At 42.6% G+C, this 27,786-nt stretch overlaps 1 protein-coding gene across 2 annotated transcripts; it reads left to right on the forward strand.

Moving 5' to 3' along the window:
* Positions 1-27,067, forward strand: LOC139470714 (transcription factor HES-1-B-like). 2 transcript variants are annotated; one of them, XM_071252979.1, is made up of 4 exons: positions 1-121; positions 6,256-6,351; positions 14,271-14,355; positions 25,686-27,067. In XM_071252979.1, the coding sequence occupies exons 1-4, from the start codon at positions 68-70 to the stop codon at positions 26,492-26,494; spliced, it is 1,044 nt and encodes a 347-aa protein (XP_071109080.1). In that variant the 5' UTR covers positions 1-67; the 3' UTR covers positions 26,495-27,067. The 2 variants fall into 2 exon arrangements, with proteins under 2 accessions (XP_071109080.1, XP_071109081.1); XM_071252980.1 differs by lacking the exon at positions 1-121 and adding an exon at positions 6,064-6,134.
* The last annotated feature ends 719 nt before the right edge of the window (positions 27,068-27,786 follow it).

Raw genomic sequence — 27,786 nt, forward strand, 5'->3', positions numbered from 1 at the left:
GGATTCGCGTGCCACTGGACGTTTCACATTTTATAATCGTGCTGGATTCGCGTGGAATAGTTTAGACATGGCGACTGAAGATTCGCCCAGGAAGCGGCCGGCTAACGGCACCCAGAGAAGGGTATGTTAAAACTTATTCCGTATGTTCTATATGTATTAGGTAGTGCGTCTCCAGCCAACCCGCAACAGGTCTTGACAGATACTCACAGACAAGCCCTGTTTAACTAGGATACTGCTGCACTCGTACATGGTTGCTAGTTTTATATACCGAAATATACAGAATAATATTCACTCTTGCGCATCTTTTGAATATATATATATATATATATATATATATATATATATATATATATTTTATATATATGTATATATATATATATATATATACACACATAGAGAGAGAGAGAGAGAGAGTGAGAGAGAGAGAGAGAGAAAGCACAGTAAAGTTTCCAATTTTACTGTTATATATGTTATTTATTTATCTATTTATAATATATTTATATATATAAATATGTTTAATATATATGTTTGTCTGTGTTTCTTTTTGAAAAAAACAACAATATATTAGTTTCGTATCTATTAAGTTGATATTAGTGAAAATGTCATGCTTCACTTTTTTACCAACTTGTGTAAGTGCAGGGTGTGACAGGTAGGACAGGACATGCTTTCCCTTCTCATGAACACCCGGTGTCATCACTGATTTTCATACATCCTTATATATTTCCCCTTCTGTTTCATATTTACTTGATTAGGTTAATGTGTGCACATGTCACCGAGATTCTGGTGTTATAAAACTGATAACACTTCATTGATTAAGGATTATAATGTGAATGTAACCTGCATATACATATACATTTCATATATCATATATCACTAAAGCCGATCAAGCTGTCACCAAGCCCGCGACCTCCTCTGCCACGTCAGCTACCCCAGCAACGTTTACAATTCTCCAAACCGTGTGAACGGACCCAACTAATTAAAAGTCAATAATCATTTATGGCGTCGCGCTTGACTTGTGCCTTTGTGGGACTGCCACGTGAGTTTCATACATCTATGCTTGTCAGGCCCACGTTGTTGTATTGAGCGCATCTACATGCAAGAAGTAAATATGTGCACATGCACTACCCACACCCTGGTGACAGCACAGCTATTGTCAAGGCCGGACACCCTGCAACAATGGGCTTCGTCCAGCAGACAATACATGGGCATGTCAAACTTGAACTTGGCAGTACTCTCCTGGAATGTAGTGTGTTGAGGTAACCCTGAATGCATGTTGTGCCATCACGGGCTAAAGCAAGTGTGTGAAGGGAAGTGTGTGCCTCATTGCGTTATATAACAATGCGTGTTGGCTAATAGCTCGTGTGGATGCCATTTTATATCAATTTAACTATAGCTATGGATAAGTTTTTCAGAACTGAAACTATCTGGTTCAGTAATTTGTGTTATGATACACTAAAGATGGCTAAAAGGCCAATATGCAATTCTTATGTGACAGATTAACCAATAATCTTCATTGCCATCTCTTGGCTGTTTGCTTCCCTCTCATTAAGGATAACCCTTTTTACCATCAACAAAAAAATGATGTATCGTGTGATAAAAACACTTGTACGCAAACACTGACTTGTGAATCGCACTCACTCACTCATTCTCCACATCCTGGTCGCGACGTCCCCCATACGTACAGAATAGCCACCACCGCCTTTTCTCCCGACCTGTTCCCCCACACGACAGAATGTCCCCTACACATTCGTTCTCTCCCCCAACACGTCTCGGTTGAGAGATTCCTGCTCAGTGATAAACAATCTTGAGTGACACTAATTTTATCTTATGTTTTTTTCACAAATGTTAAGCGATATCATACATTAAACCACCACTCTGACATAATGTGCCGCCTTTTAGATAAACTAACACCCTGTGATTGCCTGTGGTGTACCGGGGAGGTCGGGTATCTGTCCGGCGTCAAGTATCGCGTCGCTAGATCATGCCATATAAATTCATCCGGGCAAGTGATCAAACGACAGAGATTAACAGCTACTCGTAACACAGATTTAGTGTGGTACCAAAACTTGTAATTATTTGTAGATCAGAGATATTGATGTGTAAAGAGATATATACCCTGATGCAATCTCCTTCGTCATTCCGATAGCACGGACACTTGAGAAGCATTTCTTTATAATATTGTGCAATTAGTTACCTTGGCGATGTTACTTAATTTTTATTTGCGATAAAAATTGCACACTGTGTTAACTTGATTACATGGTTCAAGGAAATATCCAGTTTCAGATGTGAGATAGGGTACCGTAACTTGCGATCAGTAAGACGTCCCCTGACTATGCACCCCGCGTCCCCCGTCCCCACAAGGGTCGTCCTATACGTCACACTACGTCAGAGGAAGGATACTTGATTGTCCAAATCAAGTTCAATCTTCCGTGGAAGGATAATAAATTGTTGAAAATCAGGAACACAGCACGTGCCTGAAAGAGTTCAAACAGGGCGCCCGTGACCAATCCGGATTTTCTGGTATTGCATGTTCATATACACCTGTGTCGGCATGGCTGTTATCTGTAGCGGTACGTGGCCGGAGTGGACACATTGTTTCACTGGTCCGAAGACTTCCGTTCTCTCTCCTACAGATATGAAAGAGGTTACTTGGATGGGGGCTACAATATGGGTGGGGATATGGGTATGGATAGGGTAGGGGTGCAAGGATGCGGAGGGTTACAATGCTACATGCGGTATCCGAGGGACAGAATGTTCAGATGAATCCCGCAAAGTAATTATAAAGCACAAATTACAGCCTATTACAGTTAGTGTCAATGTCCCGCGCATCTTACTACGAATTGGCAACGTACCAGTCAAATAATTCTCACATACCTTTCTCTTGCAACAGTGAACTGTTTGTAAACACGAACGTTCCTGGCAACACCACGCCTATCAACTAATAATAATATCGTAAAACAACCTACAGTTTCAGCTTTATGCAGTCTCCGTGTTGTTGAGTATTGATACGACGTATGTCGAGCTAGTGGGTCTACGTTTCAGGTGGGACGACAGCACAAAGACCAGCTAATTATGTTGTGGCTTCAAACTGCTGTTTCTTGTAAGTTCTAAATTAACATTTGAGATGTATCAAGTTTAAGAGTTCACTAGCCACTCAAATAAAGGGTCCCATGTCAAGTTCACTTTCAGTGTAAAATTCCCTTGTCCGTGACATCCCGTCATATGTAATGTAAAGTCTGAAATGGACACGTGGAAATGTGCACTTGATAGTATAAGTACATGTAGACATACCAATAGAAAGCACTTCTTCACGTCACAGTAGCCTGCAATAGAAGCACTAATGTGTTACAGTATCAGCTTAATACCTGCTTTGTTCCGCGGATACACCCCAGCAGCTCCACAAGGTAGCTCGCCCCCTCTGCCCCGACATGTCGGGTGTCAGTAGTACTCACTATCAAAATAGCAAAGAGCACTTCATGTTGTCACTGGTGTATTGAGTGACAGTGTAAGCATGACGTCAAACAGGCATACCTTGGAAAGTTATTGGTTAGTTTTGCGTAAAATAAACCTATATGTACTTTTTATTGTATATGACGTCAGTATTTCTGATTCGTTGATGTTGGACGTGTCACAGAAATTCCCCTTGTATATTATTGAGTAAATAAACATTTGTTTAAATATATGTAGAAATGGATATATTTGAAATCAATTAAAACGATCTAAAATTATTATTTCACAAGAGAATTTAAATTATGTTGAATTCATTTCATTAACATTTTTACGACTAGGTTAAAATACAAAAGTTTACATTATAAGTTCAAACTAACACCCACTCAAAAGAACTGAATGAAGAAACGAATGTCGTCGAATTTGATGAACGCGTGTCTGTTTACTGAATCTGCAAATAATGTCATATATGATTGACAGATTTCTTATTTCAGATATTCGCCTCCACATATTAATAGCCATGATCTCCCTGTACCTGACATTTCGCACCTGGGCTGACAACTCAGTCAGGGGGAACATCGTTTGACAACTCCGGTCCCGTGTACATCGGGGACTCGGTGCTGGTGTCAACTCCAATGTCACAGCAGACCTTGCGACATTGGCTTGTTTGTATACCAGTAACAATTATTATTTGTGGACGAACTGTGGTCGTGTAACCCGTGCACAGCCTCGTCACTTCAGGTTGTGAATCTGACACACACAAGCTGATGTCACAGTATTATGCGTCAGTAGTGTTTAATGTGTTCAAATGATGACATACCGTGTCAGTTGGTGAAACTGTTAAAATAGAAATGTTATGCTATTATAAAAGTGTGAGTATAGAAAACAGAGGCAAATGTATGACGAACGCATGTTTTGAGATAGACGGGTAAATGGGAAGTGCCGTTTTGATGGTGCCTTGAGTGTTTGTCCTGTTCACAGTGATCACTTGTATGCGAGATTTGTGTAGTTTCATGTGGTAACGTGTCTATGATTTTGTCTAGTGTCATAGTGATCACTTGGTTTTTTTTTGTCTAGTTTCATATTGTGATCCCTTGTATGCGTGATTTACATGACCTCATTGTGATCCCTTGTATGCGTGATTTACATGGTCTTATTGTGATCCCTTGTATGCGTGATTTACATGGCCTCAATGTGATCCCTTTGTATGCGTGATTTACATGGTCTCATTGTGATCCCTTGTATGCGTAATTTACATGGCCTCATTGTGATCCCTTTGTATGCGTGATTTACATGGTCTTATTGTGATCCCTTGTATGCGTGATTTACATGGTCTCAGTGTGATCCCTTGTATGCGTGATTTACATGGCCTCATTGTGATCCCTTTGTATGCGTGATTTACATGGTCTTATTGTGATCCCTTCTGTGCGTGATTTACATGGTCTTATTGTGATCCCTTGTATGCGTGATGTGTATAATTTCATAGTGATCACTTGTATGCGTGACTTACATGGTCTTATTGTGATCCCTTGTATGCGTGATGTGTCTAGTTTCATAGTGATCACTTGTATGCATGACTTACAGGGTCTTATTGTTATCCCTTGTATGCGTGATTTACAGGGTCGTATTGTGATCCCTTGTATGCGTGATGAGTCTAGTTTCATAGTGATCCCTTGTATTTGTGATTTACAGGGTCTTATTGTGATCCCTTGTATGTGTGATTTACATGGTCTTATTGTGATCCCCTGTATGTGTGATGAGTCTAGTTTCATAGTGATCCCTTGTATGCGTGATTTACATGGTCTCATTGCGATCCTTTGTATGCGTGAAGAGTCTAGTTTCATAGTGATCACTTGTATGCATGATTCGTCTAGTTTTATAGTTATCACTTGTATGCATTTTAAGGTCATTGGATAAAAGCAATCTTAACCTTGATGTCTAAGACACCTTTACTAATACATAAAACGATACCGTCCATTCCAAAGTATATACATATATCTGCCTGAATACCTCACCTGTAGTCGGAGATTGTAGTAACAAACTCTCACTGCGCAGTAAGATACCATCGTGTTTGACCTGGGTTGACAACCGAACAGTTCCCCCTGGTGACATTCATGGTATACCTGCTGGAAATGACGAATGTTTTAAACATAAGATGTAAAGTTCCCAGCCACAGGGCAAAGAGTCCCAGTCCTGACTATAGTTATATGGTCGTCACTTAGCAGGGATATCTACTGTCTCCGATAATCTACAAGCGACTGATGTACATGTCAATTTGTCACCTGTCATTATGCCATGCCTCTGATGTTGTATTTCTCCCATGATAGGTGCGGTGATTCATGTGTCATCTCCTTCAATCACATGACTATGATTACCTGGGGAAATACGGTGTCACGCCAGATGACGGACGACTGACATAGGGATCAAATATCATGATATCAGCTATTTCAATCTAAATTAACTAAAGAGCAAAATATCTGGGTAAGGGAAGGAATGATGGGAGAGGGGGGTGGGGGGGGGGGGGGGGGGGCGTGTGTGTGTGTGCGTGTGTATGCATGAGTTGGGGGTGGGTGGATGTGCAATGTAAGGTAGGAGAGAAGTGGACTCCAGGCATAAGACGACACCGGGTGTTCGATGACACGTTTAGATCCCGTGTATTTCACTTGTCTCTAATATAAGACAGAATGGTATGTATTTTGCGTTTTAACATTGGCATTTCTTAGGTAGACTTTTCCTATACTTATCGACAGCATCTGCTCCGTGTTCCTGATGTGACGGTGTCGTTCTAGTGCATGCTTTCTGTTTCAGCATAACAAGCCTTTGATCGAGAAGCGACGAAGAGCCCGGATCAACGAATGTCTTTCCCAACTTCAGTCGCTGGTGTTGAAAGCTACTACCACCGAGGTACGTCCGCCCCTACTATCCCCGTTAAGTCACATGTGACATTTAGCACGCTGGTCTCCGCAAGAACGAACGAAAATACAAGTCATAAATACCTGTTCTGTGACAAACAGTTTTTACATTTATGTATGGATATAAATAATATTTTTACCAATAGATTAGATTAGTGGGGTACTAGTATTTTCCAAATGTACTAATTGTTTCTAAAGATCCAAGGGTTCCTTTTTAAAGTCCATATTTCATAGCTTAAACATTTTTTCCCAGAGGTAGCAGTCTCACACACAAATTTCGCCTGTAAGTAAACGATTGTAAAAACAAAAATCATTATTCATTATTCACTTAAGGGCTTACCATGTATGCAGCTGTTTACTACAGGTAATGTCCTTGATTACAATTTAACACACAGCCCCCGTTTTGACTTGCAGATTGGACTGATTGAACATAACAGTTATCACCTTGCAATAAAAGTAAGATTAAAGTCGAATGACACACATCGGTACATTTGTTATGAGATAGCTGCATATATTTACGTTCTACTTCAAACGTTGTGGCGCGCAGTCTTGTTGATAATTATTATGACAAAATTCGCAAAATTCCCTTAGTATTTCGTTTTAGTAACGGATATGCCATTCCAGCATTTTATGCGGCCGCGAATAAATCGAGAGAATCTTGAAGATAACAGTACAGCGTCTCCACACCTCTACATCAGAGACAGCGGCTCGTTTTAAGGGGGAAATAATACAATTTCACTACCTGCGTTAAGTCGGTAATCTCTGACGTAATCCTTCTCCCCCTGTATAGGCCTATATCGCGGCCCATGGTAGAGCCAGTTCACTCTATTACGTCTATGCTTTTGAAGGCGTCCAGGGGATGGGTCACGTCGCTACGTAACGTGGTAATGTCGATCTGCAGTTACACTGATACGTACATACGTAGGAACGCAGCCTGGTTGTCTCTGAGATGACTCGTCACCCAACTGATCCTACAGTTCAGTCGGACGTAATGTCTCCTCATGAGCAAACTAATCTCACGTGTCTACCAATTGGCATGTCTTAAAACATATAGAATCCCAAACGGTTTATGCCCTTGTGTCTTGCTCACAGTTTTATAAGTATCTCTCTAATTGTTGTGTGGATACCAACGATCATGGGTCCAGCATATTTATGTGTACGTCATGTTGTAAGGAGATACTTAACTAAGACTTATATTCACTTTGAACATTAGAAACTATTTCAATAAACATCTCTACACGATGTTAGAGAATTCAAATATAATAGGCAACAGCCACAACTGACAGATTCAGGCGATATATAGACCCACCAACTTTTAAGATTTGTATCAGAGTAAGATCAACCTCCTTACAACCCGGGGCAATGCCAAAGCCTGATCGGGGTCCTCCCCAAGCTGTCTGAGCGCCATTAGATAACATAGGATATACGCAAAGCCTCACGATGCTTTCTTAGGACGAAGGATGTCTTCACGTCCGTATCGTCTACATCTCGTGTCACTGTCAAAATAGAATGTCAGATACACTGGTCTCAAAACATTTGCAAATATTTGTTTAACAATACCGAACACAATGAAGCCCCGCCTATCTAATCGTACTAAATTGTCATCGCCATCGGCGGATGGATTTCACTTGTCACATGTCGATATCAATCTTTTGTATCACTCCGCCAAAGTCGTCTGCTTCCTTGGGGGTAAATTGTGTTGCGATGCCAGAGTGATATACCGGTTTTGTAGGTTTCGGTGTAGCATGTAACTGTCATGTAGCGAAAAAATCCCCTGGAGATGCGATTAATTGACGTATTGTTCCGCACTATTTGTTGTTAGTTCCGCTAGTCCAGTAAACAACTGTCGTCTGCTCAGCTGTCAGTTATCATTGAAAAGAAGAAACCACGAAGAGCAGATTGATAATTAATGGTTGAAAGTATTTCAAATAGTCACGACAGATTACATCTACTGTCAGATGTCTCAAGCTGTATTGATATTGTGGACGGAAGTGAATTCCGTGGGAATAAAGCCATGTTTTTCTCAAAAAATCCCCGAAGCAAAGAAAACTTCTGCATGACGTTTACTAATTAAGGGACTATATGATAAAATCAGATCTGGATTCACATGACAAGGAATCGTGACTTTGCTACCTATGTGTCAACCTTCTGAATTACGAGGCATACAGACACAGCTTATAAAGTCGAAGCCCGTTGTGTCGAATTCAGATTTGCCGAATCCCCGGTCGTGTTGTAGGCACAGCCCGGTCCCTGCAAACAGTGGTTTAACTCGAACTGAACTTGTCGTTTCCCGGTTGTCTCGTACACAGTTTACAGTCCCGAGAGTTAGAAATATGTTGAGGTTATGTTGGTAATGAGTTTTATTTGATGACGAGAGCCTCGCTTCTTCATATCAGTTCAGGCGTAGGTACACAGCACGAGTTGATAGCAGATTTTCACCATTAATTAGAGGGTGCGTCGACAGCGAAAAGGTTGAAGGTCTTCGTGTGCCAAAGGAAAACAAGCACGTGCAAGCTGCAGAAAAATGTCTCTCTTTAATTAAAGCGAAGGGTCCGTCAAAGCAACCATCCCCTTAAAGAAACCCCCTGTCTGGTCACACATGCCCAGGTGGCCTTAAAGAAAAAGTCCAATCCTTGAGTAAATTTATCACCCGTCTCTTCTAAATCTTAGGTATTTTCTAGGCTTTCGTGCAAGTTCTTGCACCTTTGAGACAAGTTACGGGGTCGTGAGCGACTAGTTAAAGGAACGAAGCCTTATTTAAATCCACCATAGCGTGCGGCCACATCTGTTACTCAGCTTGAAAGCCTGGTTCACATTTTGACATACCCAATGGGCCAATATAAAATATATTAATTGGCCTATGTGTCAATTGGTGACTGTTTGAATCGAAGGGCACATGGGTCAGCGATAAAGGGCACCAATTTCTATCGAGAGGGCTCGAGAATTACACACAAGTTTGCCTATCGCGTGCAGTTTCCCGCCATCGTGATAAGAGCAGGGATTTTATTATACTTTTTGGAATTTTTTTCAAGCAATTTAAATGATAGAGATGACGGATAGGGCTAATATAAAATACAAGGGATCAACTACTAATCCGAAATGGTGTTTTATTGGAAATTCTGAGGCTGTGAAATGACATAGATTATTGCCCTGATCGCTCCACTTACTAGGGCCATGGTTATCTATGTGACTTGTCCAACCTGAAGGAGAGTTGAGGATTTAACTGGTAATACAATCTGGAGGTAAATAGTTTATTTGTAGTTCAATACGTGGTGTGGATGCATAGCTTCTACTGCCGGATGGATACAGGGCTAATATCTTGAGTACAGGTGAAACGCACAAGTTTGTCTAACATTTAAGCACAGGATGTTAGCATCTGTGTACACAGCACAAGGATTGAATGTTAACAAGTTTATGTACAGACTCATCTATGGATGTTAAAATATGGGTACACAGACCTAGGACTTGATGTAAACAGGTTTATGTACAGACCTATCTATGGAGGTTAACATATGTGTACACAGACCTAGGACTTGATGTTAACAGGTTTATGTACAGACCTATCTATGGAGGTTAACATATGGGTACACAGACCTAGGACTTGATGTTAACAGGTTTATGTACAGACCTATCTATGGAGGTTAACATATGGGTACACAGACCTAGGAGTTGATGGAAATAGATTTATGTACAGACCTATCTATGGAGGTTAACATATGGGTACACAGACCTAGGACTTGATGTTAACAGGTTTATGTACAGACCTATCTATGGAGGTTAACATATGGGTACACAGACCTAGGACTTGATGTTAACAGGTTTTATATATATAAGAAGAGAGACTACATTAATCGAGATCTGGATGTTAACGTATGACTCCATAAATATTATGGGTACACAGATCAAGGCCAGGGTGTTAGCATATGGTACATAGATCGAGGTATGGGTGTTAGCATATGGTACATAGATCGAGGTATGGTGTTAATGAATTGTTACATGGTCCAATATGAAACTGTTATTAACGATGTATGTTCGTTGCAGAAAATCTGCAGTGTTTCTAAAACGGGAACCGTTTGTTCTATCAATAATTGTGGTTTTGTTTTAACCTGATGCGTTAATACTCCGCAGATTCATTGTTTTAGTGAGTGAGTGAGTATGGTTTTACGCCGCTTTTAGCAATATTCCAGCAATATCACAGAAATGGGCTTCACACATTGTACCCATGTCGGGAATCTAACCCGGGTCTTCGGCGTGACGAGCGAACGCTTTAACCACTAGGCTACCCGACCGCCCCGATTCATTGTTTTAACCTTCAGGATTCATCGCTGCCATAGAATTACGACACCCTTCTTGAAACGACATTTACGTTGTGAATAATAGTCATTAAAATAGCATCCGTTGCCCTAAACAGGGTTAGTGTTTGTGACAGACTGTGCTATACGTTGATATCATGGCCCCGGGCTGGTGGGGGTGGGGTAGGGGGGGGGGGGGGGGGGGTCATGACGTCAGCCAGCACTGGAGGAAACTTGTCTTGTCCTGTGGATGACCTCCGCGACCCTTGGGCTACATAAATACATCGTCAATCTGCGTTATAGCTTAAGATCACAATTTTATTTCGAAATATCCTGACATCACGACGTACACCTAGCCATTACCTGAGTGTGTCTCTTTCACGTTCTTACGTTTCGAGGATCCCTTAACCGTTTAAAAAACGGATTCCCTACTCTTTGTATGTTTTTTTTCTCAGAAATGCTTTAATGAGCTACTTGAACTTTGATCAGGAGCAAGTACGTAACCAAGGGTTGAACAACATGCGAATGGGTATATTAATTGATGTAAAATCCATTTACATATATCATCATATTAATTCATGTATTGCTTGGTCGCTTCAATAGTAAGGAATTCATATGCCTTCAAGCCGTGGAGTCATCGTCTTTCAATATGTTGAAGAAATGTTAAAGTGTCGAGCAGTGTTTGGGGTTTCGTGACCCAGCCAAAAGCTTGTCCGAGGTTTTAGAACATGTCAAAGAGCACGTACATGCTGTATCTGCCGTACATCACAATAAGCACGACAGATGAAAGGTACTATAATGGACCATGCTTATCATATCTCACATAAAGGAGACTTAAAGAAGAAATGTTTTCACTTATTGGAAGTAGAGAAGACCCCACCTTGTAATTATGGTTATTATTTAGTGCCCCTGGTGCTTTGTGCACACTCAGACTCAGGAAACAGCTTGTCTGTCCATCAAGGATACGTATTTTTTTTAAATTGCAGGTGTTTAGAATAAATAATAAAATTGTCATCCCTTCTCAAAATTTACATGATATCAAGTCAGCTGCCAATCTGACAATCTGAAACTTTGTACCCTGATATAAAGCATTTCGATCAAACTCATTCCCGTTTGGTAAAGATTCTATTGTTACTAAAGTTGCATGTATATACTAAGCTGTCCTTTTCCAAGTGTCGGAGCCGCCGTGTCGCAGGAGGAAGCAAGTTTAACAGTCTGTTGTAAAGTCTGTTTGTAGCACCCCAATCGTTTAATTGTTGCTTGTTGTGGTAGGTAAATGTTTTCTGTCATCCGTCAAAACATACATCGCCAAACACAGCAGAATCCCAATCATGCCAAGACAGAAATCAACAATACGTTAGGTTAAATTAATGGCTTATTTCAAGACGAGAAGCGCTTGGACGTGTCACGACAGACATTTATAGGAGAAAACGAGGGGCAACATAGAAAGATAACTCGTCTAATGAAAATTAATCCGCCATCTTTGATTTCAGTACAGAATATTTCCAATGTAACTGTTCCACTAAATCAATTGAAAGAGCTTACAAATGTCTGCTGAGAACGTTTTCGTGGTGTAAGTGAAGCGGTCATGTTCCAGGGGTTCCAGATAAGTGCCGGGGATTGCTAGAGGAAACAATACCATAAGCTGTTTTAAAACCACACCGTGCAAGCTCTTCCCCTTAAAGTCGTCTCGAAGAAGATGAAGTCACATAACAACTGTGTGGCACCAGCCCGTCCTACTCATGCCCTTTGCAGGGTATTCTCAGTTCTCCACCACAACGTCAGACAAATTGGGGTCTATGTGCACCTTGGAAATGACACAGAGTGAATGTTAATATTGATGCAGTTTTCCAATATTTCAACGGCCACTAAATGATACATCTCAGTCGAATGACCCACATGATATTGAGAATGTCCGAAATATTACCACATTTTCATTTCGACTGTTTCTTTTGTTTGTGTTCCACATTACACATTGATTGGGGTGGTGGACGGGGTTGGGTGTGTTGTTGGGGGTGGGGTTGGGTGTGTTGTTGGGGTTGGGGTTGGGTGTGTTGTTGGGGGTGGGGTTGGGGGTGGGGGTGGGAGTGTTGTTGGGAGTGTGGTTGGGGTGTTGTTGGGGGTGGGGTTGGGAGCGTTGTTGGGGGTGGGGTTGGGAGTGTTGTTGGGGATGGGGTTGGGGGTGTTGTTGGGGTGGGGTTAAGGGTGTTGTTGGGGGTGGGGTTGGGAGTGTTGTTGGGAGTGGGGCTGGGGGGGGTTGTTGGGAATGGGGTTGGGAGTGTTGTTGGGAGTGGGGTTGGGGGTGTTGTTGGGAGTGGGGTTGGGGGTGTTGTTGGGAGTGGGGTTGGGAGTGTTGTTGGGAGTGTTGTTGGGAGTGTTGTTGGGAGTGGGGTTGGGGTGTTGTTGGGGTGGGTTGGGAGTGGGGTTGGGAGTGTTGTTGGGAGTGGGGTTGGGGTGTTGTTGGGGTGGGGTTAGGAGTGATGTTAGGAGTGTTGTTGGGAGTGGGGTTGGGGGTGTTGTTGGGAGTGGGGTTGGGAGTGTTGTTGGGAGTGGGGTTGGGAGTGTTGTTGGGGTTGGGGTTGGGAGTGGGGTTGGGAGTGTTGTTGGGAGTGGGGTTGGGGTGTTGTTGGGGTGGGGTTAGGAATGATGTTAGGGGTGGGGTTAGGAGTGTTGTTGGGAGTGGGGTTGGGGGTGTTGTTGGGGATGGGGTTGGGAGTGTTGTTGGGGCTGGGGTTGGGATCGTTGTTGGGGGTGGGGTTGGGAGTGTTGTTGGGGGTGGGGTTGGGGGTGTTGTTGGGGGTGGGGTTGGGGGTGTTGTTGGGGGTGGGGTTGGTAGTGTTGTTGGGGGTGGGGGTGGGAGTGTTGTTGGGAGTAGAGTTGGGGGTGTTGTTGGGAGTGTTGTTGGGAGTGGGGTTGGGGGTGTTGTTGGGGGTGGGGTTGGGAGTGTTGTTGGGGGTGTTGTTGGGAGTGTTGTTGGGGGTGGGGTTGAGAGTGTTGTTGGGGGTGTTGTTGGGAGTGGGGTTAGGAGTGTTGCTGGGGATGGGGTTGGGGAAGTTGTTGGGGGTGGGGTTGGTAGTGTTGTTGGGGGTGGGGTTGGGAGTGTTGTTGGGAGTAGGGTTGGGGGTGTTGTTGGGAGTGTTGTTGGGAGTGTTGTTGGGGGTGGGGTTGGGGGTGGGGTTGGGGGTGTTGTTGGGGTTGGGTGTGGGGTTGGGGGTGTTGTTGGGAGTGGGGTTGGGTGTGATGTTGAGGACGCGTTCATATACACCACGCTGCACAGTACAGCAAGTGCAGTACACTGCCAACTTTACTGACAGTATTGACTCAGGTTGCAGGAGTTTAGTTGAAAGTGTATCATACAAGTGTTTTATTTGTTTATTATTATACGAAATCTGTTTTCGACATTTTCACCACCGCCCACCATTAGCATCCCTATACAACAGTGTGACAGGGAAAGTAGACGTGTTTCTTCACAAGTTAGTGGTAGCTTGGTTCAATCTTATCAGGTGCAAAGACATATATAATAAGCATCTGCTTTCATTTTGAAAGTTTGGAACACTAGATCTCTACGGTGAAACACAATGGTCGAGAGAAAATGTATTTTTTTTTTTATTATTTGCAGGGTCCAAGACCCAGTAAGCTTGAAAAGGCGGACATTTTGGAAATGACAGTGGATTACATCAAGAAGACCCGCTCTGTCCCCGACGGTAAGTAGAGCTGGTGAACACAACACAACACAAGTCAAGTGTGCCATGTATGTCTTGCTCGATTCTCATCCAACACATCCCACCCCAATAACCACCCGCCACCATACCCCACCCTGACACACACACCCTCTCCTGTTCTGCCCCTCTTTCTCCAAGACGGGTATATGCAGCATCCTGTTGTTTGGGACACTACGTACCTACCGTCCATCATTTACATTTAGATGCGATCTGTCTGGAAGCCTCATCACTCACAGCTCTCACAGATGCGGCATCAAGATGGGCGTTTAGGGGAGGACGTGACCCCCTACTAATACTTATATATCTCAAGAACTATCCTACTATCTATGAGGAGGGGGGCAAATACTTATAATCATTTGTACGTAATTCTCAAGAGGCCTCTATAAACATACGCTCAGACAATATGTCTACTGTTGGTTATTGGTGTCGGAATACATAATGCCGTTATGTATTTGTGTTACAAACATTGTGCAGAGCTGTTTCAGCGTAACTGTATGTATTCATCGTTAACCTGTCCAAGGACTACATTCAGTGTATCGTTTTGTGGGGGAATATGCCACTTATTCAAATGACAAGACGAATCAGCGTAGAGTTGTACTGATTGGAAGATGGCAATTACCCGTCCCCTGTATATAGCGTGTGGCTACTTCTGGAGAACTGGCCGTTGTGGAGGACATATTTCGTCCATGAGTGTGCTGTAAGTTTCATATTGTCCAGTGTGATGTCCACTAAATCACCCATACAGGTACATGCACCATTCCAGCCATTGTTTAGAACACCCGACCCCCGGGCTAATCTATGACCCCCGGGCAAGATAACAGAGCCTGTCACACTTAACCCACCCCGACACGAGTCGAGACCCACTCCACAACGTAATGGGTTTATTTTGACACCTTTGTCTTGTTTTTAAATGACAGCAATGGTTGTATTACTCACAGATTTAATGTAATATGTTGGATTAAAGTCATTATTGACGGTCTGAGGGTCATTTAATTGGGGTTAACAGGGTCAGGGGCAGGCGTAAGGACAACTGCGGTCGGACAAGATGTGTTGTATGGTCCAATGATGCTTGCCACCCACCTGTGTCGCGGTACCGGTGTTTCCTGCTTACGGCCATGTATTGGCTGCTTACGTTTTGGTTTATTTGTTATTTTCAAACTTTCCCTAATCTTCATGCATGCGTAGTAAATTGATACTGGATAATCCCTTGTGTGTTGTTAACAAAACAGATAGACATGTAATAACGGTAGTCAAGTGTTTGTCAAACTCTACTTTTTGACCAAGATAATAACCTGATACATATGTAACTGCAGTTCCTGACGCAGATATTATTGTGAAAGGTTTGATGTCTGCAAGAGCACAATGACGCGGACCACCGCACTGGCACTGCCAGTATGTTCCATCTGTTAAAGAACGCGTGTCCACGCTATACCATGTGCTTCAAGAAGGGCAATGTGTTCACGCCCCTGGGGTTTTAGAGATTAGGTGGCGGGAGATAATGTTTTTCTGACATCAATTGTCATTTGGTATTTGGTAGAACAAAATAGTTCTTAAATCACGCGAAATGGCTTTGGACTACGTGGACGAGACACGGTTGCACTGTAGTGCTAGTTTGATTTAAGAGAATGGATTACACGTCTCTTCGTGGCGATTTATCCAAGATGCCAGTCATTTAACCCCTGGCCTATGCTACGGACCTGCTTTTGTTCGTATCCAACTGACCAACCATCAATGGTCACTTGTACAGGTGCTCAGGTCAGCACTGACCACATTAATTCGAATATTCGCGTGTGCCCGATGGCTTAACCCTTCACCTGATAGCAATAAACAATACGTAGTGGTCAAGAAGACAGCTTCTCCACATTCCTCTTTGTACATATCCAGAGAGGGCGTTCCCTGTTTGCAGACTGGCTGTGTCATGTTGGCCGTGGGAAAATACCGACGAGGATGACAGTGTCCAGTAATGATGTCCACTCGATCACCAATGTTGAAACAGTAAATTGTGTTTGATGAAAGCTGATACCAAGTATATATATAACACGAAACTCGAACGCCGTTATACGATCTCCTGTTTGCTCATAGTGTTGGTGTAACGCTGGAACAGCGAGCGACCTCACAATGCACGGTCGGTTTATCAAATATTAGGGCTCAGATAGGGTTTGTTAAGTTGGGTATCTGGGATATTTTACTTTTGTCCCACACCAGCTTACAAGTGTTGTTCTGTTACAATGTAAACACCGAAACATGCTTTCGTGATCAGACAGTTTTATTTTATTTTTTGGGGGGTCAGATCGCCAACCGCTATCATAAGACCTTGTTCATGCTATCAACCACTGGGTCGATATTTACACACAGTCGTGACATATCGGAATTATTACCGACTGAAGCGTGAAACGTTCTCCTCGGCAATCTCCGCCTTGTTATCAGCAAAGATAGGCAGAATTATAGCAGATAATAGTATTTCAGTAATTCCGTCACCACCTCAACCTCATTTCAAACATGTACGTAATTTCAAATCAGGAATGAAAAAGGTTAAGCTTGTAAGATCATAAATATTAGGAGAGCAGTCAAATCTTTGTACGGTTTCAAGATTACCTTAAAACATGGACTACCTGAAATAATGATATATAATACTGACAGAATTATATTTAACATAATTGACCATGCGAAACAGTAGTTAATCAATGTGAATGTGTGGACTTTCATTAAAACGTACATTAGCCGTCTCTCTCCACACTGATGGGCAGCAGGCGGCTATGGTTCTAATCTATGAAGCGTGTGGTTACCCTCCACCTGCACCCTGCGCTGTACAGTGCTTTCACGCACGTACCCTGGTGGAGGGGCCCTGCAATCATCTACCTAATGATGTACATCCTTGTCACAACCAACACCGAGAAACATCGGAATAATAACATACAGGTTTGTTAATTTCATGGGTCGCCTATCAATTCAGCTTAGTATGTTGACCTGCGTGTCGCTGTAAACAACACTATTGTAATATACATACACTTGAGTAAGTTCTCTGGGCATGCTATTTATGGTATGTGCAGCCTCGTCTAGACCCATACAGTCATGACAGATGCTGGAAATAATGACGCTCCTAGATTCACATCAATGAGTAGAGGCGTCTCACCGGGCTAACATGGCTGTAACACTCGCCTGTAGCTGAATATGCCAGATGACATACATCTCTATAACAAAATGACTCTTGATTAAGATAGGGTGATCACTGTGGTGTCCGGGTTGGGGGGATAAAAACATTTACAATGCACCATAGAGTGGATATCTGTTCACAGGCAAATGCGTTGGCGCTGTTCAGATAAATACTTAGGTTACATATCAGTATTACATATATACCTCTGCTCCAGTGACAGATAACAGTAATTGGCCGGTCATAGTTGACGAGGTGATGAGGATGTCGTTTCACGTGCACAGTCAACATGTCTGCATCAGATGCAGCTGTCGGTTGTTCCCGTCGCGTTCCAAAGACTACCCTCATGATTTAATTTATCAGTCTACATACATATATTGCTTATCATTGCCAATGTTACCCCTTACAATTGAGATTTTGATTTGAAAGCGATAGATCAGTAGGTTAAATAGTATCAGCAGTGAGTTTAGTTATGTACAAAAACAACTGATTAACGCCCCACGTCAAGTGTAGATGCCCATACCAACACTGCCTCGGTCAGGGTTAGGCCTGGCAAGCATATAGGTAGAGAGGTAATTCATCTGTAAGCGAACATACAGCACACAAGAACGTGAATGGTAAGCTGTACACAAGCAGTACAATAATGTGTTCTGCTGTACGTACACTGACTGCAGGCTAGATATCCCCACGGAGCTGACCATATACACATAGTATATTGGAACGTATAAGGTATAGACCACGGTCCATTTGACTCGGACCGGACAGTAGTCCGTCTAGACGGACAGGCTAACACACTCGCGAGTCTCCAACAAGGATTACCGCTTTCGCTGTTTGACATCGATCCGTGTTGAGTTGCTAATCCAAGATTTAGTGGAATCCTTCTTTTCATAGATGTTTGTTGTTTTAGGTCGTGTATGTACCCTCAGTAAACTAATAATTTAAGTTCGGGTGCTTCTAGTGTTACGCTGGTATGATACCTGCTGACACGAGGCAACTACATATGTACAGTGAAAAGCGGGATTTTGGATTTCTGGTGGTCATTGAACATTTCTGGGTTTTTTTTATGTGAATTACAACCGAAATCTGAAAAAAACAACAGCGATTAGCTTTGATCCGATGAGCTGTATATTTCAAAATTAATCGTAAATTACGTTTCCGAACGAACGAACGAACGAACGAACGAACGAACGAACGAACGAACGAACGAAGGAACGAACGAGTACTATGACATATATAATTGTAATGCTGTCCTGAACAGTGAATCGAGCTTGGAGCTGCCAACCCCCGACATAACCTACACCAGATCACGTGACACAGGAGACCTCTGGGTCGTTAGTGTGCGGAGTAAGCTTTGTTGTGATGCCGCACCCCCACAGTGATGAAGACGCCCTCCATGCCATGTACATCATCTTACGCGTATATCACAGCACCCGGAGATTAATTCACGTGACCCGTGACATAGGTGATTGGCTTCTGTCTCCCACGATGACCCTTGTATGTCCCAAAGTACCACCCGCGGGGTAACGTATTTACTTTCGTAGCCACAGTAACAGCCACTTTGTTGGATATAAATATATCACCATGAATCCTGACTTTTATACATTTTCCCAGCGCTTAAAGAAAATAACCATGGTATAATATTTCAAACTGATTTATCAAATGTCAGGGGGATTTCGCAATGTGGAATATCAACTGCGATACAGTTGACGATGAGATGAAGTAACTGCCGCCTTCCCTGACGTTTACCCCGTGTGGAATGTCATACCGAAATTTTGAGATGTTTATACAGTGTTGTGTTCTTCGGCCCACAGAAAAGACTGAATCCTATGCTATACACCACACACTGGAGTTACGTCTCTTGACTGGCATCTGTAAGAACATACTTTCATTGGGAAACATACCCTAACTGCTATCCTTTACACCAGCACCGTGTTGGAGTAGTTTGATTTCACGGAGGCTTATAAATTATAAATTATGTTTGTTCATGTGTCAGCTATCAATGTCCATGGAGCCTACACCTGGTTCTTTCACTGATTCCTGATTCACATCCACTATTCTATACAGCTTACAAAACAACAGTGTGTGCAGAGATAACATGAGTACCTGATTCACATCCACTACTCTATACAGCTTACATAACAGCAGTGCGTGCAGAGATAACATGAGTACCTGATTCACATCCACTACTCTATACAGCTTACATAACTGCAGTGTGTGCAGAGATAACATGAGTACCTGATTCACATCCACTACTCTATACAGCTTACAAAACAACAGTGTGTGCAGAGATAACATGAGTACCTGGTTCACATTCACCACTCTATACAGCTTACATAACAACAGTGCGTGCAGAGATAACATGAGTACCTGATTCACATCCACTACTCTATACAGATTACAAAACAACAGTGCGTGCAGAGATAACATGAGTACCTGATTCACATCCACTACTCTATAAAACATGAGTACCTGATTCACATCCACTACTCTATACAGATTACAAAACAACAGTGTGTGCAGAGATAACATGAGTACCTGATTCACATCCACCACTCTATAAAACATGAGTACCTGATTCACATCCACTACTCTATACAGATTACAAAACAACAGTGCGTGCAGAGATAACATGAGTACCTGATTCACATCAACTACTCTATACAGCTTACAAAACAACAGTGTGTGCAGAGATAATGCCGTACATGACTCCATACAGACACGCAGTGTGTGCAGAGATAAAGTCATACATGACTCCAAACAAACACGCAGTGTGTGCAGAGATAATGTCATACATGACTCCAAACAAACACGCAGTGTGTGCAGAGATAATGCCGTACTTGACTCCATACAGACACGCAGTGTGTGCAGAGATAAAGTCATACATGACTCCAAACAAACACGCAGTGTGTGCAGAGATAAAGTCATACATGACTCCAAACAAACACGCAGTGTGTGCAGAGATAAAGTCATACATGACCCTATACAGACACACGGTGTGTGTAGAGATAAAGTCATACATGACTCCATACAGACACGCAGTGGATGCAGAGATAAAGTCATACATGACTCCATACAGACACGCAATGGGTGCAGAGATAAAGTCATACATGACTCCATACAGACACGCAGTGTGTGTAGAGATAAAGTCATACATGACTCCATACAGACACGCAGTGGATGCAGAGATAAAGTCATACATGACTCCATACAGACACGCAATGGGTGCAGAGATAAAGTCATACATGACTCCATACAGACACGCAGTGTGTGTAGAGATAAAGTCATACATGACTCCATACAGACACGCAGTGTGTGTAGAGATAAAGTCATACATGACTCCATACAGACACACAGTTTGTGTACACATAATGTCATACATGACTCCATACAGACACACAGTTTGTGTAGACATAATGTCATACATGGCTCCATACAGACACGCAGTGGGTGCAGAGATAAAGTCATACATGGCTCCATACAGACACGCAGTGGGTGCAGAGATAAAGCCATACATGGCTCCACACAGATACCCAGTATGTGCAGAGATAAAGTCATACATGGCTCCATACAGATACCCAGTATGTGCAGAGATAAAGTCATACTTGACTCCATACAGACACCCAGTATGTGCAGAGATAAAGTCATACATGACTCCATACAGACACACAGTATGTGCAGAGATAAAGTCATACATGGCTCCATACAGATACCCAGTATGTGCAGAGATAAAGTCATACATGACTCCATACAGACACACAGTTTGTGCAGAGATATAGTAAGCTGACAATGAAAATAAATCTGATCACAACTTATGCTTTCTTGAGTTAGTGACGATAGGCAACCGAGTAAAGAACATACTTACTGATTAGTAAGGTCTACTAACGTGTTAGTGTCTGAGTGGACAAGGAAATTAATAACTAATTTCTCAGTGAAATGCGTTGATGCAGTATGTAAAGATTCTCTAACTTGTTCGCAATCCTTTTTCACCTTTTTATCTTGAAATATATTCAAATCAAAGGATGTTCCCGTGTGTTCAGTGACCCTTTTGGGTAGGGGCTGGCCTTTGACTTGGGTAAGAACTCGCCCTGATCTCCCCACGGGCATCGCGGTGAGGCAGGATGTCGTCCTACATCAGGTGTAACAACCACATAACTACTGTTATCTGAGAGACTGTAATACTCTGGTTGGAGTAGGCATAACCTTCGGTTGCACTCAAAGCCTAATTTGTCATGTCCATCTCTGACAAGATGTGTCCTTTGATCTACCACCGTGCCGACATCGAGACGACAGTGCATGCCGGGACACAACAAGACATCCCGGGGACGTTTGTCTAACCCCACCCAGCCCCAGCCCACACCTACATACACCGCTACACTCTCACGTTAAGGAATAAACAGGACAACTATTGGCGTTTTAAATCAAATTATGTTTTAAAACCTATAACCATGTAGAAGTGTTCTGTCAGTGCTGACTACACTGCAGTATATAATATTGATAACTTAAGATATTTTCAAGTGACAATAAAGCACATGATAAACTTAACTGACTTAACTGTTTATATCGGTCTTATGCTTATTTGAGGTGTCTGTCAAACAATCTGATCAAATGATGCCTAGCAGCTATTTGAACGTGATGAGCAAACGAGTACAAAGGATGAATACCCATGCTTGCAAACTTCGCTTCATACGATCTGGCATCAGAATTACTCGTAACTGGAATTATTCTATTCAAAAGAACACAATAGATGTTCTCTCAATATATTCCATTTTAGTTCTTACGAAAAACCAAAAGGATTCGATGCGCTTTCGACATTCCATTAATGCGAGATATGGCCACAGTGGGGAAGCTTCCTCCTGGATCTGTATTTAATGAGATCAGGGGAAACGGATTACAACCAGGTGAGTGTAAGCCTCCAGTCAAAGCACAACTGTTGTATGGACAGCTCCCTGTCCAGGCAGGTTTGTCCTCATGTAAATTAACCTAACCAAGCTCTCCTACATGGATGTCGAGAGACGCGATTAATCGTAGAGTGGCGATGTTTAACCTGTTGCTGCGGACGTAGGAATGTTCAGTGGTCGTATACAGGTCGTGTGGAGGCACGGGGACAGCAGCTTGACTCTCACCCACACGTCGCCACACGCTCACTCTAATCACCTCACACTAAGAACTCCCCGTAGTCGCCAGCGTAGGGCAAGACCTATTCATGTATAGCTTTAACATAAAACGAGATATTTTCAATGACAAATAAAAACGTATATTTGATTATGCCATTTTGAATGATACGGAAAGCAATAGATGATATGAGTCAATCAGTTAAATAAAAATATAATACATAATACATTTCCAGAAACCGTTCAACAATAAATCTGCGTTGTACTACGTACTTTAAGGTCAGGTATTTCACAGGAACCTCTTTTTCCCACGAGTCTGTTCATCTAAATAATTCGGTTAATAAGAAATCTGGAGATACACAGTTCCGATACATGCTTCGCCGAGTAATACTCGCTTATCTGGCATCCATATCACGCCATGGAACAAAACCCCTATTGCTTAGCGAAACCCAAATCGATCAAATTATGTGTAACGTTATCTGTCAAACATGCCTCAGAAAACAGGTCAACAGAAATTGATCACTGTCAAAAGCATGTAAATTTCCATTTTGCTTAACCCCTGCTGCGTCAATACATGCCGGTCCCTGTGCTATTTCACGCATCGATTCCTTCATTTGCTACATGTTTTTCACACGGTTTTGAAATACGCACTCGTCAAGGTATTTGTTGTTTGATAGATAACACTTTGTCAGTATCAATCAACTAACTGTCAACAAAATGGTACTTCATCACTTTTCGAACTATCACCCTTATCCCTTACTTATGGATGCGATATTACCACTTGCTGTGATGGAAAATCTATTCTGCAGTGAACCCACAAGTGGACGGCTTCAGGATGCTTTCAGCTGGCGATGGGCGTTTCGCGGGGCCATTTCAATATATTGTCATTAACAGAGTTCAAACATACAATTGAATACTTAGGCGATATGATTTATGATCATTTGTAGCTCAATGTGAGATTGGACAATAAACATACTTTGTTGGATCGCATTTCATATGTTCTTTATAAAATACGGGTCAAATTCTTTGTTTGGCGGTTTGGAAAAAAATATGAAAGTGTATGAAGACAAAAAATGATATTATGTCCGCTCGATGTATTGTCATGCTCGCCTATAGAACGCGTGTCTTGTGTATTACGTTGAGCATCTGGTAAGAGCGATATTGGCGTCCTTGTGTATTTTGAATAGGGTCGACTTTACACATTTCGACATTCTTGTGGTTGTCCTTTTCGCGGCAAGTAGCGAATTCATGTGATGTTCTCATTACATCCGTCCATGATAAGAACACTGGACAACAGTAGATCCTAGAAAGCCTTCTGTTGTCTACCTATCCTGTTTTCCTCCTTGTAAAGACTTCGATTGAGACATGGCCAAAGCGACATGATCCTTCTGACCAAAGAGAGAACACTTATACCAGTGAAAAACGACGCCAAGCCTTCAACAAATTATCTGCGATAAAGTAAAATTAAATCATTAGCCTCCTCCTCCGAACGCCGGTTTAGGGGTAGGCGGATTAACGGGTAATACTAGTAAATCCTCACTCGATAGCGTCTTAGCAACTCGCAATGGCAGCCAGGAAAGGGCAAGGCGGTTGAGGGTATATTTGAAAACGTAGATACCAAGCCAACGAGAAGCTACCCCAGTGTGAGATATTTACAACTAGGAATTAATCTCCGAGGATCTGGAAGCGATTGGCGCCCGTCAGTGTTGGCTTTGAGAAAAGGGATGAATAGCGAACTATACTGACCTCATACTCTATGGAAGCCACGGCAAGGCCATATGGGACTTGTAAACCTCGCCGAAGATTTAGAGAAGAGCGTAAAGGAATTTGAATTTTAAATTTTGGTTTTAAGTGATTAACAGACGGAAATGAACAATCGATTGATAAGATATATTTGACAAAAATGCAAGAAAGGAGATTTGTATTGATCTGACATTACAACACGTTATGGGATGTGATGTTGATCTAGTGTCACTTGGTGTTTGAAGGAATGTAGAGACCTGGATACGGGTCTGTTGTGGTGCGTGTAGAACCCCAGGTATCGCTGATGTTACATTAGTGATACTCGACAGTGTTCACGACGAATGTGAAATGTAGCTGTGTAGTAGGAAGTGGGGACCCAAACTGTATGGGTATGCAACGGAATACAGCGTTAATTCAGTTTTGTAAGAACGCCACATGCCTATTAGTGCGAACAATGAGATCAAGCAGCCCACCAACCGCGCGCGCACGCACGCACGCACGCACGCACGCACACATGCATACATACATACATATAGATCGCCACAGTAATACAAAAGAATGTGTATACATCTTATTATCAGTAGTTAAACTTGCCATTCACCTCGGTGTTATTAATCTCCCGACATGGTGAAACCACCTGCCAACAGGTAATCCCTGGCTTAACCAAGGCATTGACCAAGATGGTGGACACAGGATAAACCACATAATGGTCACCTTAAGAATACCTAATGGCCTTAACCTGACACGGCCAAGATATGTTCAAGGGCTCAAGTGTTACCTTGCATACAATGTGTATTGTGCTTATCTTGCTGAGTACAAAGGAGTTGATGGGGAGTTTGACATGGATTAGAGCGACAAGATAAAAACTCCACAACTGTGTTGAACTTGCTCACAAACAGTGATGTCATGCAAGATACTCCACAGAATTGCATTTGATAATGCTATACTGCCCGGTGTTGTATGTTTGAAAGGTTTGGGGTAATGCCATGAAGGTACTTCAACCTGAGAAAATGAGATGACAGGGCAATCGTTGAAAAAATATGTCTTATTGAATGTTTCTAGTTAGTAAAAAAAGGAAGCGTATGATGCTGAAGCAAGTACTCTAACTGGTCATATAGGGTGTGAGAGTGTGTATGTGTTTTGTGTGTGTGTGCGTATGTGAGTGTGAGTGTGTATAAGTATGTGTGTGTGGGGAGGGGGGGGGGTAGGGGGGGGGGGCGATAAAGCGTTACATATAGGGTGTACGTGTTTTATATTTTGATGTACTGTTCTCGGTTGTTATTTTACTTCTAACTTTCTTTGTGCAGATGCTCCTTCCCGTGTGCCAAGCCCCGGGTTCCAGCAGCAGTATGTGGCGGGTTACGAGAAGTGTGTCAAGGAAGTCATGCAGTTCCTGGAGACACACAACAACATCACCCATGACATCCGCGCCAAAATTACCACTCATTGTCAGGACAAGCTACAGGAGAAGGCCCAGACTGCTGAACCAATGGAGGGCATCAAGTGGGAGAAGTCTGACGACGAGAGTGATCACCAATCAGCCAGTGAATCGTCGTCGCCTGATATTGCAAAATCAACGACCCCTGTTGATGTCATTAAACAGGAAGAACGACTTCCGGTCCAGAATACGGCCTACGTGACGCCTTTACTGCAACAGCCCAGCCCCGAGACATCCCCGGTGAAGCAGGCAACTCTCGAGCAGGTGTCCGGCCCAATCAAACTTGTGTGTGGAGGCGACATTCTAATTCTTCTGGATTCTGCGTCGACACCAAACATTATGAATCCACCCACCATTCCAAAAATACACTTCGGTCAGCCATCATCAGTCCAACCGCTTCCGGAAGCGTACCAGGCATGTAATGTAAACATGACGAGCGGAAGTGTTGCTCCAGCAACCATTCCGTACCCTGTATATAGACTCTCCAATATTCCAGTTGCAGGAATCCCTTTTGCGAGCGCCATTCCCACCTGCATGCAGCCAATCCAAGTTCACAGTCATACTCAGAACAAACTCCAACTTCCTCTTGGGAACATCATTACTAACGGCCAGCCTGTGGCTGAGAACTGTCACGTGGCTGGTCAGCAGACAGCAGCGTCAATGTGGAGACCATGGTGACCAACTAAATACCTTCGTGCGACGATAAGGCAAATACGAAATCAGCAGCTTTAATTTGTGTATAATATTTCTATATATCAATGCAGAGTATGTTAAAGTGGGTTTACAGAGGTTGTTTGTTTGTGGGTGTGTACGTGTATATGTTCAAGAGGGTGAGATGGGCTGTGTAATACAAGTGCATTTAAGACTACTTTGGGATTCCAACATAGACCGTCATGGGAAGGGAGTGTTAACTTTGTGGTGTTGTGTTGACGATACCATTGCTTGCAACATATGGCTGATGGCATGCCTTCACATCGATATGTCTAGGATTAAAACAACAATATACCATGTTCTATCCCTTGAGGTACCGTGTTTTATCCTTTAAGATAACACACTCTTATTGTTAAGATTTCATGATCTATTCTTTAGGCTACTTTGTGCTATTTATTTATCTATATAAGATAACATGCTCTGTTCTAAAAGATACCATGTTCTATCCCAACATATACTATGTTCTGTCGGACCCATGCGCTTCCTTCCTTCCCCACAAGACATGCATGTGATGACATTCACCTCTGCTATTCCATGAAACGTGGCTAAACGTGTACAGTGTGTTCCTAAGCAGATTATGTTTTGTAAATATATTAATAAATATACTATCATGAAAGAATCCATGTCCTATGTTATGTGGGCTAAGTAGGTCAGACTAGTCGGAACCCCTGAACTAGGACATCCCTATTGCCGAGGCATCTCCTGCTGCTGCATCCGTCTAACTGGCATTGAACTCATGTAGAGTGCTGAAGAATTAATTCTCCACTTAAGCGTCCTTGTTGCACAAGTGATATTTTCCTTATGTATCGATAGATGCAAGATTATTGTTTGCAATATATGCGACATCGGACTAGATGAACCTTGTTCCTTCTATGACTCATGTGCTCAAGTACGCTTTTGTAGATACTCTCTAGTCTTGGTCACTGTAGTACACTCTGATACACTCATCACTCTGGGACATTGCTGTACGTCCTGATACGCTCAAAACTCACTGTTGTACGTTCTGATACTCACTGCACACAAGTACACTGTTGTACGCTCTGATACTCTCTACACACAAGTACATAGTTGTATACTCTGATACTCTCTACACACAAGTACACAGTTGTATACTCTGATACTCTCTACACACAAGTACACTGTTGTACACTCTGATACACTCTACACACAAGTACACTGTTGTATACTCTGATACTCTCTACAGACAAGTACGCTGTTGTATACTCTGATACTCTCTACACACAAGTACACAGTTGTAT

The sequence above is a fragment of the Haliotis cracherodii genome, unplaced genomic scaffold (assembly GCF_022045235.1).
Source record: "Haliotis cracherodii isolate W230 unplaced genomic scaffold, xgHalCrac1.p SCAF_21, whole genome shotgun sequence".
Classification (NCBI taxonomy): domain Eukaryota; kingdom Metazoa; phylum Mollusca; class Gastropoda; order Lepetellida; family Haliotidae; genus Haliotis; species Haliotis cracherodii.

Excerpts from the sequence above, each read along its gene's own strand:
- LOC139470714 (XM_071252979.1), top strand. The coding sequence starts at position 68 with ATGGCGACTGAAGATTCGCCCAGGAAGCGGCCGGCTAACGGCACCCAG. Across the intron at positions 122-6,255 it reads CTAACGGCACCCAGAGAAGG|CATAACAAGCCTTTGATCGA; the intron begins GTATGTTAAAAC and ends TTTCTGTTTCAG. Across the intron at positions 14,356-25,685 it reads GACCCGCTCTGTCCCCGACG|ATGCTCCTTCCCGTGTGCCA; the intron begins GTAAGTAGAGCT and ends TTCTTTGTGCAG.